The sequence below is a fragment of the Mobula hypostoma genome, chromosome 1, assembly GCF_963921235.1.
Source record: "Mobula hypostoma chromosome 1, sMobHyp1.1, whole genome shotgun sequence".
Classification (NCBI taxonomy): Eukaryota; Metazoa; Chordata; class Chondrichthyes; order Myliobatiformes; family Myliobatidae; genus Mobula; species Mobula hypostoma.
The window spans coordinates 50,936,768-50,955,960 of record NC_086097.1 but is presented as its reverse complement, the minus strand read 5'-3'; the positions used below and the strand labels follow the sequence as shown (position 1 = coordinate 50,955,960).

Below are 19,193 nucleotides of genomic sequence, written 5' to 3'. Positions count from 1 at the left end.
CTCTTTTCCATAGATGCTGGCTGGCCTGCTGAGTTCCTCCAGCATTTTGTGTGTGTTGCTTGGATTTCCAGCATCTGCAAATTTTCTCCTGTGTATGTTGCCTATTTTTAGTTTTGCACTCTCATCTGGAATCCAGTTTTACTAATCATTGAATATGGGATCGTTTTGCGTTCAGATTTGCTTTTATTACTTTGACTAGTGCCTCTATTTGCCCTACTTTTGCAATTTATCTTGGAGTTTTATTTTATGTAGTATCTTACTTAAAAGATTGGTCTCTGTTTTCACCTTATTAAGATTGGAAGTCTTCACTCAAAAATTAAAACATTCATACTTAGCGTTATTCTTGTGGCTGCTTCCAAGTCTTAATTATTTTAACGACCAAAATTCCTTGGTAGCATAGTGGATAGCAGAAAGCTATTACAGGTCAGAGCATTCCAGAGTTCGGAGTTCCATTCCAGTGCTGTTCTGTAAGGTGTCTCTCTGCACTTCCTCCCCGTGGAATGCATGGGGATTTTCCAGTTTCCTCCTGTCGTCCCAACACCAAGTAGGTTAATTGGTCATTGTAAGGTTGTCCCATGATTAGGTTAGGGTCAATACGGATTGTTGGGTGTTTCTAGGGCGGTGTGGCTCAAAGGGCGGGAAGGACCTACTCTGTGCTATATCACTAAATAGTTAAATAAATGCAGGGCTTGAAGTCGGAGTTTACCAGAATACATACAACATGACCGTAATTTTATTGTAGTAACGTACATGTGTATATTGTTCAGCATTATATTTCATTTGACTGACAATTGGATGTGGTAAATTTGCTGAGCATTGTGAGCTCCTTTCAACTTTGTCTAAGTTCAGCTTACAGAATATACTGTATTTCCTTGTAACACACACAAAAAATGCTGGAATGATAGGAGAAGACAGGAGGGGGAGGGATGGAGCCAAGAGCTGAACAGTTGATTGGCAAAAGGGATATGAGGCTGGAGAAAGGAGAGGATCATGGGGCGGGAAGCCTGGGGAGAAAGAGAAGGGGCTCCCCAGGCTTCCCGTCCCATGATCCTCTTCCTTCCCCAGCCTGGTATCCCTTTTGCCAATCAACTTTCCAGCTCTTAGATCCACCCCTCCCCTCCTGTCTTCTCCTATCATTTCCGATCTCCCCCTCCCCCTGCCACTATCAAATCTCTCACTATCTCTTCTTTCAGTTAGTCTTGACGAAGGGTCCCAGCCTGAAACATCGACTGTACCTCTTCCTATTGATGCTGCTTGGCCTGCTGTGGTCATCAGCATTTTTTTGTGTGTGTTGCTTGAATTTCCAGCATCTGCAGATTTCCTCGTGTCTGTATTTCCTTGTTAATGTTTTGTTAGTGCATCGCTTTACAAATGTTGTCTCAAAGTTTGTTTACATACTCGAAATTGTGAGAAGCCAAAGATATAGTACGGAACTTAATGTAATAGTAAACAGAAAGTCTGGTGAAATTAAAGTGATGCGTTTCATCAAGTTAATATTTTAAAAGTAGCAGCAGCATTGGTTTTCATCTTCCAGACTTTTAGAAGGTTGTGAGAGTGGTATTGAATAGCACTAATACAAAAATGTAACTTGTAACTTTTTAGGCAAACAACAGGAATTCTGCAGATGCTGGAAATTCAAGCAACACACATCAAAGTTGCTGGTGAACGCAGCAGGCCAGGCAGCATCTCTAGGAAGAGGTACAGTCGACGTTTCAGGCCGAGACCCTTCGTCAGGACTAACTGAAGGAAGAGTTAGTAAGAGATTTGAAAGTGGGGCCGCCCCATCCCTCCCCCTCCTGTCTTCTCCTATCATTTTGGATCTCCCCCTCCCCCTCCCACTTTCAAATCTCTTACTAACTCTTCCTTCAGTTAGTCCTGACGAAGGGTCTCGGTCCGAAACGTCGACTGTACCTCTTCCTAGAGATGCTGCCTGGCCTGCTGTGTTCACCAGCAACTTTGATGTGTGTTGTAACTTTCCAGTTTCACTTGTGGCACAAGGTATATTTTTCTCAAGGTGCAAATATTTATCTTTAAGTTTTGATGGATTTTATGCTAAGTTGTTTATTACAGATAGATAATAAAATAATAGTATTTGCATTTGTTCTGACTGTAGTTTAATTATGAAGGAACAGTTAACACAATTACTGTTTAAGGCCATAAAAAGAACCCTGTGATAGTTACATTAATTGAAGTGACAAAAAGTATCTATAGTTTCAAAAAATGTCTAATAATTTAATATGTTACTTTCAGGACTGCAACATTCCATTCTTTTCTCAAAATAGCATTGACAAAAAATCCAAGGAAGAGACCAACAGCTGAGAAACTACTGACTGTAAGTAAATTTTAGTTGATTTCATTTAAAGCAGCTCACCTATTTTTTTTCTCTGCCCTCAAGGATAAAATTCTACTACTAATTGTAGAACAAATGCATATTTTAATAATTCTATATTGTTCAAAGTAAACTTGTTGTCAAAGTACAACCCTGAGATTAACCTTTTTGCGGGCATATTCAAGAAATCCAATATCCATGATAGAATCAATGAAAGATAGCCCCAACTGGGCATACAACCAGTGTGCAAGAGATGGCAAACTACAAATGCAAAAAGAAAATACAAATACTTAATTAACAAACAAACCAGCAATAAATATTCAGAACGTGAGATGAAGAATCCTTGAAAGTGAATCCATAGGCTATGGGAACATTTCAGTGACAGACAGGTGAAGTTAAATGAAGTTATCCCCTTTGGTTCAAGATGCTGATGGTTGAGTGGTGTTAATTATTCCTGAACCTAGTGGTGTGAGTCCTGAGGCTCCTGTACCAGCTTCCTGATGGCAGCAGAGAGAAGAGGGCATGACCTGGATGGTGGGCATCCTTGATGATGGATGCTGCTTTCTGCATCAACACTCCATGTAGATATGCTCCCTGATGGGAGGGCTTTACACTACTTTTTGTCAGATTTTCCATTCAAGGGCATTGGTATTTCTTACCAGGCTGTGATGCAGTCAGTCGATATACTCTCCACCACACATCTATAGAAGTTTGTCGAAGTTTTAGTTGTCATGCCAAATCTTCGTAAGCTCCTGAGGAAGTAGAGGTGCTGCTGTGTTTTCTTTGTAATTTATAAGAAATTGCATGCTGGGCCCAGGACAGATCCTCTGAAATTATAATACAGAGGAATTTAAAGTTGCTGCCCCTCTCCACTTCCGAACACTCTGAGGACTTGCCTCATGGACCTCTGGTTTCCTCCTCCTGAAGTCAAGAAATCAGCTCCTTCATCTTGTTGGCATTGAGTAAGAGGTAGTTGTTGTAGCACCACTCCACTGATTTGTCACCACCTTTGATTTGGCCTACAGCAGTGGTGTCATCAGCAAACTTGATTGAATATGCCATCGGAGCTGTGCTTAGCCATGTAGTCATAAGTGTAAAGCAAATAGAGTAGGGGGCTAAGCAAACTCATTTGAAGAAATCCCCCACTATGATATAGTCCACTAGGATGGACTGTTTCTTGTTTTGTGATAGCGTCATGCAGTATCTCAAGCACTTGATTATAGTCAGCTGCTGGTATTTAAACGGCAGACAAGATCACGGATAGGAACTCCCTTGGTAAGTAGAGCGGATGGCATTTGATTGTTAGGTGTTCAAGTTCAGGGGAACACAAGTTCGGAAGAATGACCACCACAGGGAGTTTATCATGAAACTTGTATCTCCATCTTTTGTCTTTTCCGAATCAGTAGTTTGGTCAATCCTTTGTATCAAGAAGCCTTCAGATCTGATCATCGTATGTGAAAAAGACACTTTCTAATTGGTCGCCTCTCTCATTATCATTGGTTGAATTAATTCTATTAAAATGAATATTTTACCTAAATTTATGTACCGTTAAGCCGTACCTGTTTTTATTTCTGTCTTTTTTTGATTCTTTAGATTCGATTCTTTCTTCCTATATATGGAAGAACAGAAAATCAAGCTCACCTTCAAAAAATTAAAAAGAATGGAGTCCTTGCTCTACCCAATTTAGGTTATAGTATCGGGCAATTAACATATGAAATCTTGCGTTCTGGTTATATTATATAAATCGTGAGAATTGTCCAATGTGGGTCTTTTTGGAAGCCAACTCTGTTACGAAATTTTCTATTACTTCTCTTCTTGGATCCTCTCTTCCTTTATCTTTAAATAAATTAACTGAAAGTTTGGTGGTTAAACACACTTTGAGGATCTGGCTACAGTTTAGAAAACATTTCGGTTTATTGAGATTTTTCCTTTCTAGTCCTATTTTTTTCTAATTTTTTTTTTAAAACCATCTACAACCAATCTGTTTTTTAGAGAATGGGATAGATTAGGCATCAAATGATTTCAGAATCCGTTTGTTGGAGGGAATCTTTCTTCTTTTGAGCAGCTCTCAGTGAAGTATAACCTCTCAAATACTCACTTTTTTCGATATCTGCAGATTAGAGATTTTTTAAGATCTAAATTACATATATTTCCTACCAGCCCGGATAAGAACATAATAGATGTAATTTTTAATTTGAAACCTTTTGATAACCTCAGTTCCTCCAGTGAGATGGAGGAACTGAGTGAAATACATGTTAGTGGGGAAGTGGTGTTAGGTAAATTGAAGGGATTGAAGGCAGATAAATCCCCAGGGCCAGATGGTCTGCATCCTAGAGTGCTTAAGGAAGTAGCCCAAGAAATAGTGGATGCATTAGTGATAATTTTTCAAAACTCGTTAGATTCTGGACTAATTCCTGAGGATTGGAGGGTGGCTAATGTAACCCCACTTTTTAAAAAAGGAGGGAGAGAGAAACCGGGGAATTATAGGCCAGTTAGCCTAACGTCGGTGGTGGGGAAACTGCTGGAGTCAGTTATCAAGGATGTGATAACAGCACATTTGGAAAGCGGTGAAATGATCGGACAAAGTCAGCATGGATTTGTGAAAGGAAAATCATGTCTGACGAATCTCATAGAATTTTTTGAGGATGTAACTAGTAGAGTGGATAGGGGAGAACCAGTGGATGTGGTATATTTGGATTTTCAAAAGGCTTTTGACAAGGTCCCACACAGGAGATTAGTGTGCAAACTTAAAGCACACGGTATTGGGGGTAAGGTATTGGTGTGGGTGGAGAATTGGTTAGCAGACAGGAAGCAAAGAGTGGGAATAAACGGGACCTTTTCAGAATGGCAGGCGGTAACTAGTGGGGTACCGCAAGGCTCAGTGCTGGGACCCCAGTTGTTTACAATATATATTAATGACTTGGATGAGGGAATTAAATGCAGCATCTCCAAGTTTGCGGATGACACGAAGCTGGGTGGCAGTGTTAGCAGTGAGGAGGATGCTAAGAGGATGCAGGGTGACTTGGATAGGTTGGGTGAGTGGGCAAACTCATGGCAGATGCAATTTAATGTGGATAAATGTGAAGTTATCCACTTTGGTGGCAAAAATAGGAAAACAGATTATTATCTGAATGGTGGCCGATTAGGAAAAGGGGAGGTGCAACGAGACCTGGGTGTCATTATACACCAGTCATTGAAAGTGGGCATGCAGGTACAGCAGGCGGTGAAAAAGGCGAACGGTATGCTGGCATTTATAGCGAGAGGATTCGAGTACAGGAGCAGGGAGGTACTACTGCAGTTGTACAAGGCCTTGGTGAGACCACACCTGGAGTATTGTGTGCAGTTTTGGTCCCCTAATCTGAGGAAAGACATCTTTGCCATAGAGGGAGTACAAAGAAGGTTCACCAGATTGATTCCTGGGATGGCAGGTCTTTCATATGAAGAAAGACTGGATGAACTGGGCTTGTACTCGTTGGAATTTAGAAGATTGAGGGGGGATCTGATTGAAACGTATAAGATCCTAAAGGGATTGGACAGGCTAGATGCGGGAAGATTGTTCCCGATGTTGGGGAGGTCCAGAACGAGGGGTCACAGTTTGAAGATATTGGGGAAGCCTTTTAGGACCGAGATTAGGAAAAACTTCTTCACACAGAGAGTGGTGAATCTGTGGAATTCTCTGCCACAGCAAACTGTTGAGGTCAGTTCATTGGCTATGTTTAAGAGGGAGTTAGATATGGCCCTTGTGGCTACAGGGGTCAGGGGGTATGGAGGGAAGGCTGGGTTCTGAGTTGGATGATCAGCCATGATCATAATAAATGGCGGTGCAGGCTCGAAGGGCCGAATGGCCTACTCCTGCACCTATTTTCTATGTTTCTATAATGGCTCAATATCTTATATTTATGATCTCTGGTTGGGACTGAGAATGGCTCCTTTAGACAAAATTTAAAAAGATTGGGAAAAGGATTTACAGACTTCATTATCTGATGAGACCTGGAGGGCTGTTTTCAAAATGGTTAATTCTTCTTCATTATGTGCTTGTCATTCCCTCCTACAATTTAAAGTGATACATGGGGCTCATATGCCTAAAGACAAGCTCTCTCATTTTTTTGCAGATATATCTCCTTATTGTGACAGATGTAATAGTCATAATCGTACTTTATTGATCCCAGGGGGAAATTGGTTTTCATTACAGTTGCACCATAAATAATAAATAGTAATAAAACCATAAATAGTTAAATAGTAATATGTAAATTATGCCAGGAAATAGTGCAGGACCAGCCTATTGGCTCAGGGTGTCTGACCCTCCAAGGGAGGACTCGTAAAGTTTGATGGCCACAGGCAGGAATGACTTCCTATGACGCTCTGTGTTGCATCTTGGTGGAATGAGTCTCTGGCTGAATGTACTCCTGTGCCCAACCAGTACATTATGTAGTGGATGGGAGACATTGACCAAGATGGCATGCAACTTGGACAGCATCTTCTTTTCAGACACCACCGTCAGAGTCACCAGTTCCATCCCTACAACATCACTGGCCTTACGAATGAGTTGATTCTGTTGGTGTCTGCTACCCTCAGCCTGCTGCCCCAGCACACAACAGCAAACATGATAGCACTGGCCACCACAGACTCGTAGAACATCGTCTGGCAGATGTTAAAGGACCTCAGTCTCCTCAGGAAATAGAGATGTCTCTGACCCTTCTTGTAGACAGCCTCAGTGTTCTTTGACCAGTCCAGTTTATTGTCAATTCGTATCCCCAGGTATTTGTAATCCTCTACCATGTCCACACTGACCCCCTGGATGGAAAGAGGGGTCACCGGTACCTTAGCTCTCCTCAGGTCTACCACCAGCTCCTTAGTCTTTTTCACATTAAGCTGCAGATAATTCTGCTCACACCATGTGACAAAGTTTCCTACCGTAGCCCTGTACTCAACCTCATCTCCCTTGCTGATGCATCCAACTGTGGCAGAGTCATCAGAGGTTTCATTAATTCATATGTTTTGGTCATGTTCGAGCCTTGAAACATATTGGAAAGATGTATTCCAAACTTTTTCTGTACTTTTTAAAGTTAATTTTAAGCTCAATCCTTTGACCGCCTTATTTGGTATTGTTGAGAAAAGAGCTATAATTTTGGAGCCTTCTCATTTGCGGGTACTGGCTTTTATTTTTCTTGTGGCTAGGAGGGCGATCTTGCTTAAATGGAAGGAGTTTGCCCCCCTGCACATGCTCAATGGTTATGCGATGTTATGTCATGTTTAAATTTAGAGAAGATTCGTTGTTCGATTTCTGATTCGAATCAAGATTTTCAAATGCTATGGGGACCCTTTCTGAACTATTTTGAAAATCTTTGAATTGTTATTGTTATTAAAATATAGATCTGGGCTATTATAAAATACTATAATGTAAAGTACTTTTTTTTTCTTTTGTTTTTTTTTACCAACCAGCTTTGTCTTGGTAGTGGGTGTAGATTTTGTTTATAATATCATTAACCATATTGTATTTCATAATTTAATTTATTTTATTTGATTGATTATGAATATTGGATACCCGTGATTGTATCGTTGTGATTTACATATAATGTATTTTATGCTACCTTATTTTGATTTATAATAAGTATCCTTATGAATTCTGTATTTGTGTATATGAAATTTAATAAAAAATATTGGAAAAGAAAGAAAGAAGATGCATTTAGGAGGCATTCAGGATGATGCAATCTGCCCACTTGTACTTCTGCATATTTCTTGTTAGCCTCCTCCATTCTAGGGAAAATAAACTCAGCCTGACTAATCGCTCCAAAAATGCTGCAATTCCAACACTATTCTGGTGAATCTTCAGTGCATCACTTCCTCCTTATAATGTGAAGATCAGAACAGCATTTGGCAATATTGCTCCAGGTGTGGTCTTGACAATTTTTCAGTCAAGTCCTAATGTCTCACCCTTGCTCCCCCTTCCCAAACTTTTCAGGGGATCCATATCATACAGTGTAATAAGAAAAGGAGAGTGGAAAAGAGATTGAAGGCTGGAAACACCTTTTATTGTTGATTTTAATTAAGTAGTGCTTAGTAGAAATATGCATCTGAAAACTTGAATTTGGCTTTTATATTTTTGTCAAAGTATTTCAGAATATAAATAACTTTGAGGTAGCATAGGTAAATAGATTAATGATATATTGTGTAGTTGTTTTCTATGCAAGCAGATTGGAAACTTTTTATGGGTTTTTTTGCAGTATTCAGATTGTTATAAATTTTAGAAAAAGCATTTTTCATACTAAGATAATAAAAAAATTCAGTCCTTATTATAAAATGTATATTTATATACCTTCCAATATTTGTTTGATATACAGTTTTGAGAATTTAAAATTCTATTTATTGTCTTTTTTTTTTCAGCATTCGTTTTTAACACAATCAACCTTATCCAGATCATTGGCAGTAGATTTATTGGACAAAGTCAAAAATCCTGAAAATCACCATCTTTTCAACGAGGCGGATGATGATGATCTTGAGGTATGATACATTAGTTGTGTAATATTTCACTTTTTGTAAATTGGGTTGAGAGACATCCCACCTCTCCCGGAAGTTCCGGGAGTCTCCCGCATATTAATAGTGGCTCCCTGATGCCCGCAAATTATATACAATATCACGGAAATCATTTTTTTGAGAATGAACAAGAGAGAGAAAGCAAGAGAGAGTGCGAGAGTGACCTAGAGAGAGAGAGAACGAGAGCAAGCAAGCGAGAGCGAGAGAAAGCAAGCGAGAGAGCGCACGAGCGAGAGAGAGAGAGAGCGCGCCATGGCAGAGTGTTCCAAAAAAAGAAAATATAAAATGTACGTCACCTCAGACTACCCTAAAGTGTACCCCTGCCTAATAGGGGTCAAAATAATGACAGCATTGCTCGCTGTACTGTTTGCAACAGTGACTTTTCTATTGCCCATGGTGGATTAAGGCTTTAAAGAACATGTTGAGGTGAGTTTAACAGGTGTCGTTTGTTCCTTAGCATAGCTAACGTTATTTAAACTAGCTGGCTCAGGAGCTACTCTATTACAGACATCCTACCTCTCCCAGAATTTGATGGTGCTGCCTCCCTGAAATGAGTTTTTGCAAGGTGGGATGCCTGGGTTGATCAGCTCCCAAGCACTTCAGATTCATGTGCGCTGATTATATGTCAGTTAAGTATAAAAATCAAATGTAGATAAAAATCTAGATGTCTATTAATTTCAATAGAAGAGAAATTCAAAGATATGAGTAAAGTACAAAGCAGAGAATGAAATCAAGCTTTGTTCGAGTGCCATAACTATCTACATCCAAAATGAGACTAGATCATGTCATGTCCAAACTTGAAATTTCAACTTATCTGTTTATTTACCATTTACTGCATGAAATATGCCACCTTTTCCCATACTGTTAAAAGAGTTTAATCACCATGAGTCTATCAAGAATTCAGGACAATTCAGTTCAAGCCCTGCAGCAGATATTGAGGTGGATAGACTAATACAACACAAAATTTAGCTGTTCAGCAGACTTTTGGACCTTTTCAGTTGTCTCAGACATTGAATTTTGTTTTTATCCGTTGAGACATTATGTGGGCTAAAGATTTGTTGCTGGCAATGAGCTTAGTTTCATTTCTGAAGTAATTTTATTTATTAAAAATGTTCAGATTTTTTTGTCTCCCCTTTTTTTTCCTGCTGTTTTATAGCCTCTCTCTGCTGTGCCTCATACAATTCGATCCACTAACAAGAATACAAGAGCAGAAAGGACACAATCGGAAATCAACTGTAAGTATTTACTGTCTATGGAGTATTTTTGCTACAAAACCAGATAATTCAGTGCCTGATGGCAAGAGATTTTTTTTTTCAAAGGAGGTCAACAATAAAGTGGTAATCACTGTCAGTATTATTCTACATTACAGTGAAATCATTATCTCTGAAAATATTCTTCCTGGTATCTTGGAATTGATCACTTACTTCCTGAATTGTTTTGTGAGGCTTGAAGTCCAATGTAGGAACCATAGACTCTTCCATAGATGGAGCAGATGATGGCTGGATGGTTTGAGGTGGATCACTCCTCCTGGAATCCTGATATGTAGCTTCCAGGTTCTCAATACCATTCCAAAGGCTGCTTCAGTTTGAACAGTCATGGGTCTGTGATTCCTGGGAGTCCGTGGTATGTTTCATTTCTTCCGGAGGCCTGGTGATGTCCTCCCTCGATGGAGGTCAGAGTGGAATGTCTGCTTTGATAGCCTGGTGTTGGGCATGTTATCAGCATGACTAATATGTTTGACTGAGTACCGGAGCCTGAATACTGGAGATATTGGCCTGGGATTGGAAACTGATATTGGTTTGCAGTGTTCTTTAAGAGAACGATATTTGCAAAGGGGGATCTAGTGCTTTCCTGGTGAATATGACAAATGTGCTCTTCTTGGGCTTCCAATCAGGTACAGAAATTGATTTTAACTGATGTTTTGATGACAGACTTTGCCATCCCCATTAGGGATGATGCTGGGACATGTCTACTCTGGTCGTAGTTATACCAGCGTTGTCTAATCCTCCTGATTGGTTCGTCGTCATCCAATGAGGATTCCGCTCTCCCACCTTGTTTTCTATTGAATTGCAGTTCTTACTTAGAGTGAGACTTTTGTCCGTGTTAAAATTCTTTTCCTCTAGTTTTATTTCAATGGCTTCCTTTACCAGGCGGTCCCAAAATCCATTGGCACAGCACAGTAGTTTTGTGGCATCAAAGTCAAAGCGAATGCAATGTTCTGCTGCTGCCGATTTCTCCGAGTAACCCAAACAGATACACCTCCTGCACTCCCCCCTGATGTGGATTTCCACAGTGCATCCTGTCTGGCCAATATACGCTGCTCCACATTCACGGAATCCTAAAATGCCAGCGGTCCTGAAGCCCAGGTCATCTTTGACATGGTAAGCTGTGAATGGAGCATTTTTACGGGTTAGTGGGTGGTATTAATCTGGTATTTCTTCAGGTTCCTGACGATCCTTCCAGAAACCACGGAAATACTGGGGAGACAAGCAGTAGCAGGAGTTTTTTTCCAGGTTTTTTCCATTGGCCCCTTTAAGGGTCAGATTGATTTCCTTCACCTTGTAGCCATTCTGTAGGAACATTGTGTGTAATCGTCTTATTTCCTCATGGAGACTCTACAGGTCCGAAATAGTTTTTGCACAGTTAATCAAAGTAGAAAGAACCGCTCTTTGTTGGGAGGCCTGATGATGGCTGTTATTGTTGAGGTCCAAGTCCGTGTAAGTAGGTTTCCGATAGACACCACGTCTGAGGCTACTGCCAGGTTTCCATCATATTAGAATGTCCAGGAACGGGAGGCAACCATTCTTCTCCATCGCCATGGTAAATTGAATGTCTGGATGTCTGCTGTTCAGAGGATATATCTTCTACAAGAGAAGCTAATATGAACAAGCAGACAGAGTGGCCATAGGATCGCCCTTGTCGCTGGCTGTTGCTAATTTCTACATGGTGATCTTTGAGGAGCGGACTCTGAGTTAATCACTCTTACACCCCAAATACTGCTTCAGATACATCAATGGCACCTTTGCAGTGTGGCCTCATGGCTCAGATGGTTCCATGGCCATCTCAACGGCATACGTCGGCGAGGTTGAGAGTGGAGTGTGTGTCCATCGTTCCCTAATGGTGGAATGTCAACCCATGGTCTGCTCCATTACTCCTTGTCGATTTATAGGTTTTAGCAAGATTGAAATCAACAGGGACAAGAGCAGAAGACAAACGGGTGTTCGGCACTGTCTGCCTACATTTGATCGTTTTCCCTCTTGCTGCTGCCAGAGGATGTCACAGGTTCATTCACCTTGCCCCAGCTTGTGGCTGTAGGACTTTTTTTTTCCCTTTGGGACTCAATAGTTTGATGTTAAGTGTCCTCAGCGCTGAACGTACTCTGTTGATGTGGACTTGTTTTTGGAGGATTCTGCAGCGTTTCACATTCCATATGTTTCTTGTTACTCTTTTTTTTGCTACTTGTGCAATTTGATTGAGACGCTTCAGTGCAGAACTGGCTCTGCGGCTGAGTCATCAATAAAGCGCTAAACTGAACTGACTTGGTGGCAGTTACTCCTTGACTGTTTCAGGAACTCTGCGGTTTGATATTTAGGATTCTATTTGTCATTTGCTTGCTTTTTGCTGTTTGCTTGATTTGCTCTTTTATCACGCGTCGGATGTTTGACCTTTTCTTTAAATGGGTTCCATGGCGTTGATTTATTTTTGTGTCTGCCTGCAGGAGAACAAATCTGAGGGTTTGTATACTGTACACATACCTGCTAATGTACTTTTGAGTGTGGTTGAAATAGGTTGAACAGCTTCTTATTAGTTCAGCTGTTTAATTCCACTCCCACAGAAAATATGGTGATTTCAGATGCAACATTGCAGTAGGAAACATTGAGAAAAGTGTTGGGGAAATAACATAGCCTTGTTTGACTATATCCTTCACTGAAAATGATTCTATTTTATATCCATTGATTAACATGGCACTGCTGAATTTACAGTACCTTGTAAAAGTATTCAGCCCCCAACTTTTGTTCACATAAATGAGTATTACAAACAGTGATTTTGATCAATTTAATTAAGAATTTTTATTTGTGAATCACGTGCTCATTTTTTTCCTCAGTGGAGCTCAAAAAAACAGGGAAAACTAAAGCATAAAAACTGTGCTTTATCTCATCCTACCCCAAGACCTTCTGCATCTTTACAGCATCTAAGTGATGCTTTGGAAAGTCTTTCCTGGCAAGGTATGCTTTTATTTTTTTGACCAGGGCTTCTTCCTTGCCACCCAAAAATGTCCTTCTTGTGCAAGGCCTAAGAGATTGTGTAGCCATGAACTTCATATCCAATTGCAGCTACTGATTTCTGCAGCTCAGTCAGAGTGACTGTTGGCATCACAGTAGCCTGCCTTACAAGTGCCATTCTACTCCAACAACTAAGTTTAGAGGGGTAGCCTGACCTAGACAGTGTGACTGGTTTCATTTTTTTTGTGGTTTCAGCTTTGTTTACAATGGACTTCACTGAGCTCAGAGGTATGTTCAGTGCCTTTGAGATGGTCTTGTACACTTCCCCAAATTTGTGCTTCTCTATTATAATTTCCATGACTTGTCTTGAATGCTCTTTTGTCTTCATTTTGGTTTGGTCTGTTGAAAATCTACCACGTTGTTGGACCTTGCCAAGTGAGGGGGTATTTATTCTTATGAATTCTTTGAAAGTAAATGATCTTTCAATTTTCTTCATCAACAAATTGGGTGAGTTGGTAAGGTAATATACTGCATCTGAGGAAAATTGGCATAGTAATGACAAAAGGGATGAATACTTTTTCACCCTCACATGTTTGGTTTTTAATTTTTGTTAAATTCTTGACAGATTTTGGAAATTTTCTTTTGATTTGACATGTTTAGTAGATTAGCTAAAAAAAATCCTACTTTAATGTATTTTAAATTTAGAAAATGAGACAGTAAAATGTGAAAACAGTTGTGAGAGCTGAATACTTTTTCAAGACACTGTTGATTTATGAAATTGTAAGAGAACATGTGATTGCTGTGACCAAAATGCTTTTTATACTTTTATGCAAACCTGTAAAGGACGTTAGTGATGAAGTAGTCTTTCCCAAATTTATGAATATATTTTGTGAATCTATTGTGCAAACCATTTGTTATTGGGTTCACAGCATCATTTTGAACATTTGAATTGCAGAAATATTAAGTCATTATCACTCTTGGGTATCTTGCACTGATAACTTGCTGAAACTCTTTACTCTGCATTCTTGAAGTGATCTAAAGATGTGAAGTAAAATAGAATGTCTCTAGGTCCTGTGCATAGCTTAGTAACGAAGCAACCTATAAATCTGAAATGTTGCATGCAAATTAGAGTTAAATAAGAAAGTGCACTACATTTGTTTTGTTCTAAACTACGTAGGAGGCTCCCCATAGGCCATGGGGATTTTAATTTGACAGAAGCAGAGACTCCAAAAAGCCTGCTTGCATTTACCCTATTTGTACCCTTCATTACTCATGTTCCCCTGACCTCATTTTCCCACGCTCTGGGGAATAAAGTCCTATAACCTATTCAACCATTCCCTGTAGCTCAGGTCCTCAAGTCCCAGCAACATCCCTGTAAATTTTCTCTGCACTCTTTCAATCTTATTGATGTCTTTCCTGCAGGTAAGTGACCAAAACTGAGCAGAATGCTCCAAATTAGGCCCCTCCAACGTCAACATGATATCCCAAATCCTGAGCTGAATACTTTGATTTATGAAGGCCAATGTGCCAAAGCTTCCTTTATGACTATATTCACTTGTGATGCCATTTTCAAGGAATTATGGATCTGTATTCCCAGATCCCTCGGTTCCACTGCACTCCTCAGTGGCTTACTGCTTACCCTGTAAATCCTGCCCTGGTTCCTCAACACCTTATACTTGTCTACATTAAATATCATGTGCCATTTTTTCCAGCTGGTCCAACTTTGATAGCCTTCCTAGCTGTCCACTACACCTTCACCCCTTAAGCTTGGTGCCACATTAACGTTCAGATTGTTGATATTAGAGATGAAAAAAATAATAACGGACCTAGCACTGATCCCTGCAGCGCACCACAAGTCAGAGGTAACTACAGCCACTCACTTGCTTCTTCCTCTAAGCCAATGTCTAATCGAGTTTACTATGTCATCTTGAATGCCAAGCCTTTTAACCTTCTTAACCAACTTCTCATGCAGGATTTTGTCAAAGGCCTTGCTGGCCCATGTAGACAACATCCATTGCCTTGCCTTCATCAAGGTTCCTAGTAACTTCTTTGGAAAAACTCTGTAAGATTGATTAGACGTGACCTACCAAGCACACAGCCATGTTAACTATCCCAAATCTGTCTCTGTCTATCCCTATATTAATGTTATATCCAGTCCCTTAGAATTCCTTTCCAATAACTTAACCCTCTACTGATATCAGGCTTACTGGCCTATAATTTCCTGGCTAATTCTTGGAGCCCTTAGAATGGAACAATATTAGCTATCCTCCAATCCTCCAATCCTCTGGCACCTCACTTGTGGCTAAGTATGCTAGGGTCCCTGCAATTTCTATGCTAGCATTTCACACAGTCCAAGTGTACACCTTGTCAGGCCCTGGATTTATCCACTCTAATTTTCCTCAAGGCAAATAACACCACCTCCTCTGTTACCTGTACATGGTCTCTGAGTAAATACAGATCCAAAGAAATCCATTTAAGATCACCCTCATCTCTTTTGGCTCCATGCATAGATGTCCACTCTGATCTCCAGAGGATCAATTTTGTCCCTTGCTGTACTTCGCTTTTAATATATCTGTAGAAGCCCTTGGGATTGCCTGCTAAAGTAACCTCATGTCTTCTTTTAGCCCTCCTGATTTCCTCCTTAAGTGTCTCTCGCTTTATCTACCATGATCTCTCTACAAATGTGCTCCTTTAAATCTCACAGACTAACTATGATACATTCCCAATAATGTTCTTGTGTTCTTATTCCTCAGTTCCACCTATATAGCCTTTGTAGACATGCTCTTTAGTCTGTCCTATCTGAGCACTGCCATGGCATTTTCTGTGACTAATAATACATTCCCTCCCCCCTTTAATCCCCCTCACTCTATCATGTCCAAAGCAATGGAACCCTGGAATATCGAGCTGCCTGTCCTATCTCTCCAGCCTCTGCTTCTCTGACAGCTACACTGTCATAATTCCACAAGCAGATCAATGCCTTAAGCTCATCTGCCTTTTGTACATGCATTGAAAAATACACAACTTGATCCCACCATGTTCAATCTTTTGATTCTTGATTTTTATATGTAGGCTTAGCAACATCTTTCCTCACAATTACTCCACTATCTGTTTTGGGGCTCTGGTTCTATCCCCCTGCAACTATAGTTTAGCTCTTCTCCACCTGTGCGGCTCTAGCAAACTTTCCTGCAGGGATTTTAATCCCCTTCCAGTCCAGGTGCAAACCATCCTATCTGTGCAGGTCCCACGTTCCCTGGAAGAGAACCCAATGATCCAAAAATCTGAAGGCCTCCCTCCTGCACCACCTCCTTACCCACGTGTTAAATTATATGCCGCACTGTGGCATGGGTAGCAATCCTGAGATCACAACCCTGGAGGTCCTGTCCTTTAAAGTAGCACCTAACTCTCTGAACTCACTTTGTAGGACCTCGTCACCCTAGGCAACATGCCATCCGGGAATCTCATTTTTGTCCACAGAAACTCCTGTCTGTTCCACTAAGTAATAAATCCCCTATCACTAAAGCAGACATCTCACCTCTCCTGGAAGTTCCGGGAGTCTCCCGCATATTGATGGCAGCTCCCTGACACCCGCAAATTATATACAATATCCCGGAAATTAATTTTTTTGAGAGGGAGAGCGGGAGCGAGATCGAGAGCGAGCATCCTAATTGGTCTGTCTTTGTGCTAAGTAGACCTATCAGTTTTCTCTGTGGGCGGGCTTTACAGTTGACCTCTGTCTCTCCATCAGTTCAGTTTCGTGTCCTGCACCGCCATGGCAGAGTGTTTCAAAAAAATATATAAAATGCACTTCACCCCAGACTGCACTAAAGTGTACCCCTGCCTAATAGGGGTAAAAAATAATGACAGTGTTGCTCGCTGCACTGTTTGCAACAGTGGCTTTTCTATTGCCCAGATGACTGTAAAAAACATGTTGAGGTGAGTTTAACAGATGTCATTCGTTCATTAGCATAGCTAACCTTATTTAAACTAGCTGGCTAGCTGCTAAGGAGCCACTCTATTGATGTCCTACGTGATGAGGCTAAACTCCCTGTAGACGTGCTTAAAGTTGTAATAGAATAAAAAAACTACTCCATGATAAAAATAGCGGAGTCAAGGGATATGGGGAGAAGGCAGGAACGGGGTACTGATTGTGGATGATCAGCCATGATCACAGTGAATGACGGTGCTGGCTTGAAGGGCTGAATGGCCTACTGCACCTATTGTCTATTGATAATATAATCTATAAGTACAGAAATAGCAAAAAACTGTGCCTGCTCATCAACCAAGACAGCAGCAACTGTGAACATGGCACTGGAACCTGTATGTTCAGAGGATCCGTACAAGTTCATCTGGACAGAAAAAAGGCCATACAGTATTTTGGTTGATGAAAGCAGCAATATCATGTGCCATTTTAGTCAGGTACTTGAATGAAACTCAGGATTAGGGAACAGTTGGATTTGTAGACATGCAATGATGCCAAAGCTGAAAACCTATTCAACTGCATTGCATCATCCATGCATGACAAAGGCCTTGAATGGTCTAATTGTGTAGGATTTAGCAGTGACAACTGCAATGTGATGATTGGCAAAAACAACTCTGTCTTATCAAGAGTGAAAGCACAGGCTCCTCATATTTACAGCATTGGCTGTCCAAGTCACCTGGTCAACATTTGTGCCAAAACTGCTGCTAAGGAGTTCTCAACGTCATCTGAAGAACTGCTCATTGACATCTACTACTACTTTGAGAAAAGTTCCAAACAAAGAGAAGGCCTAAAACAGTTTCAAGAGCTCTGCAATGTTGCCCAGCAGAGAGTACAAAAGCATTGTTTTATATGCTGGCTTTCTTTAGGAAAAAGTTTGGACCATCTGCTCTACCAATGGCCAGCCTTCATTTCATATTTTGAGTCAGAGTGAGAATCAGAAGTCATCTCATATTCAGAAGAGGCTTAAAGACCCCCAAATGAAAATATACACATGCTTTCTCCATAATGTCACACAATGTTTTGACAAATTCAATTTGATTTTCCAAAACAAGGCATCTATCCTCTTCAAGTTGAATCAGAGTGTAGAAGAGCTCCTGCATGACATAGCAAGGAGATTTACTGAGCCAAAGGTATTGAGAGAACAGAACATTCAGGAGATAGATGTGAGCAACCCTGAAATTTACTGCCCAGATGAAGAGCTTTTTACTGGGTACCTGGAAAGGAGGCAGTTGCTAAGCGAGTAAGCACAAGAGATCCTCCCTTACAAGACAAAGCAGTTCTTCAAAGATGCTAGAGCATTCCATGTCAGGTACTTTCAAAAAATCTTGGAGAAGTTTCTTTTGAGAGACTAAATCTTGTGAAAAATTTGTCAGTGGTCAATACAGAGAGCCAAGATGAGGTGAATCCAGACCAGATTTTGACTTTGGCAGAGAGATTTCCAAATGTGATCAAGGCAGATGCAAGAGAACAGCTCCACTTGGAAGTCCTGGATTATGTCTCAACTAACCTTGAAGGACTGGTGCCAAACTACAAAAGTTTGCCAGTTGATGAGTTCTGGGGGAAGCTGTCCAAAGTAAAATATGTGAGCACAAGGCAGTTGAGATTCAAAGAGCTCTGCCAGTTGATGAAGCTGCTTTTGGTGCTGGCAAATTCTAATTGTGATGTAGAAAAGGCATTCAGCATGGTGCGTCACATTAAGACAGAATTCAGAAGTCAGCTGTCTCACAAAACACTTGCGAATCTGATGTCTTGCAAAATTAACAAATTCATTGACACAGACTGCTCTGAGGTTGAGACTTCTGGCAAAATGCTCAAATCTGCCAAGCAAGCCACATCACAGTACAAGGAAAGTTTGCAAAAGAAATAGAAAAGCTATTTGCATTACCATTTAGCTGTTAGCATTGAGACTGCCAACAAAATACTCAGCAAGGAATTTATATATTTATATATATATATATATATAATATGTGTGTGTAAATAGTTTTAATATGTGATCAAATAAATTGTTGTGTTCTTTTATAATCAAATATCCTGTATACATGCACCCTTGGAGGTTGACCTGAGGGGGTGGGGATATGGGGGGGCGGGGGGTGCTACCTCCCTGAAATGAGTTTTTGCTGGGTGGGAT

General features: G+C 40.5%; 1 protein-coding gene across 1 annotated transcript in view; it reads left to right on the top strand.

The window, feature by feature from the left end:
* The window catches only part of map4k5 (mitogen-activated protein kinase kinase kinase kinase 5), a 155,957-nt gene that overhangs the window by 84,937 nt on the left and 51,827 nt on the right, over nucleotides 1-19,193 (top strand). Inside the window, exons 11-13 of the mRNA XM_063048484.1 lie at nucleotides 2,251-2,332; nucleotides 8,714-8,830; nucleotides 10,020-10,098. Coding sequence (XP_062904554.1) covers nucleotides 2,251-2,332; nucleotides 8,714-8,830; nucleotides 10,020-10,098 — 278 coding nt within the window. The remainder of the gene's footprint in view (nucleotides 1-2,250; nucleotides 2,333-8,713; nucleotides 8,831-10,019; nucleotides 10,099-19,193) is intronic.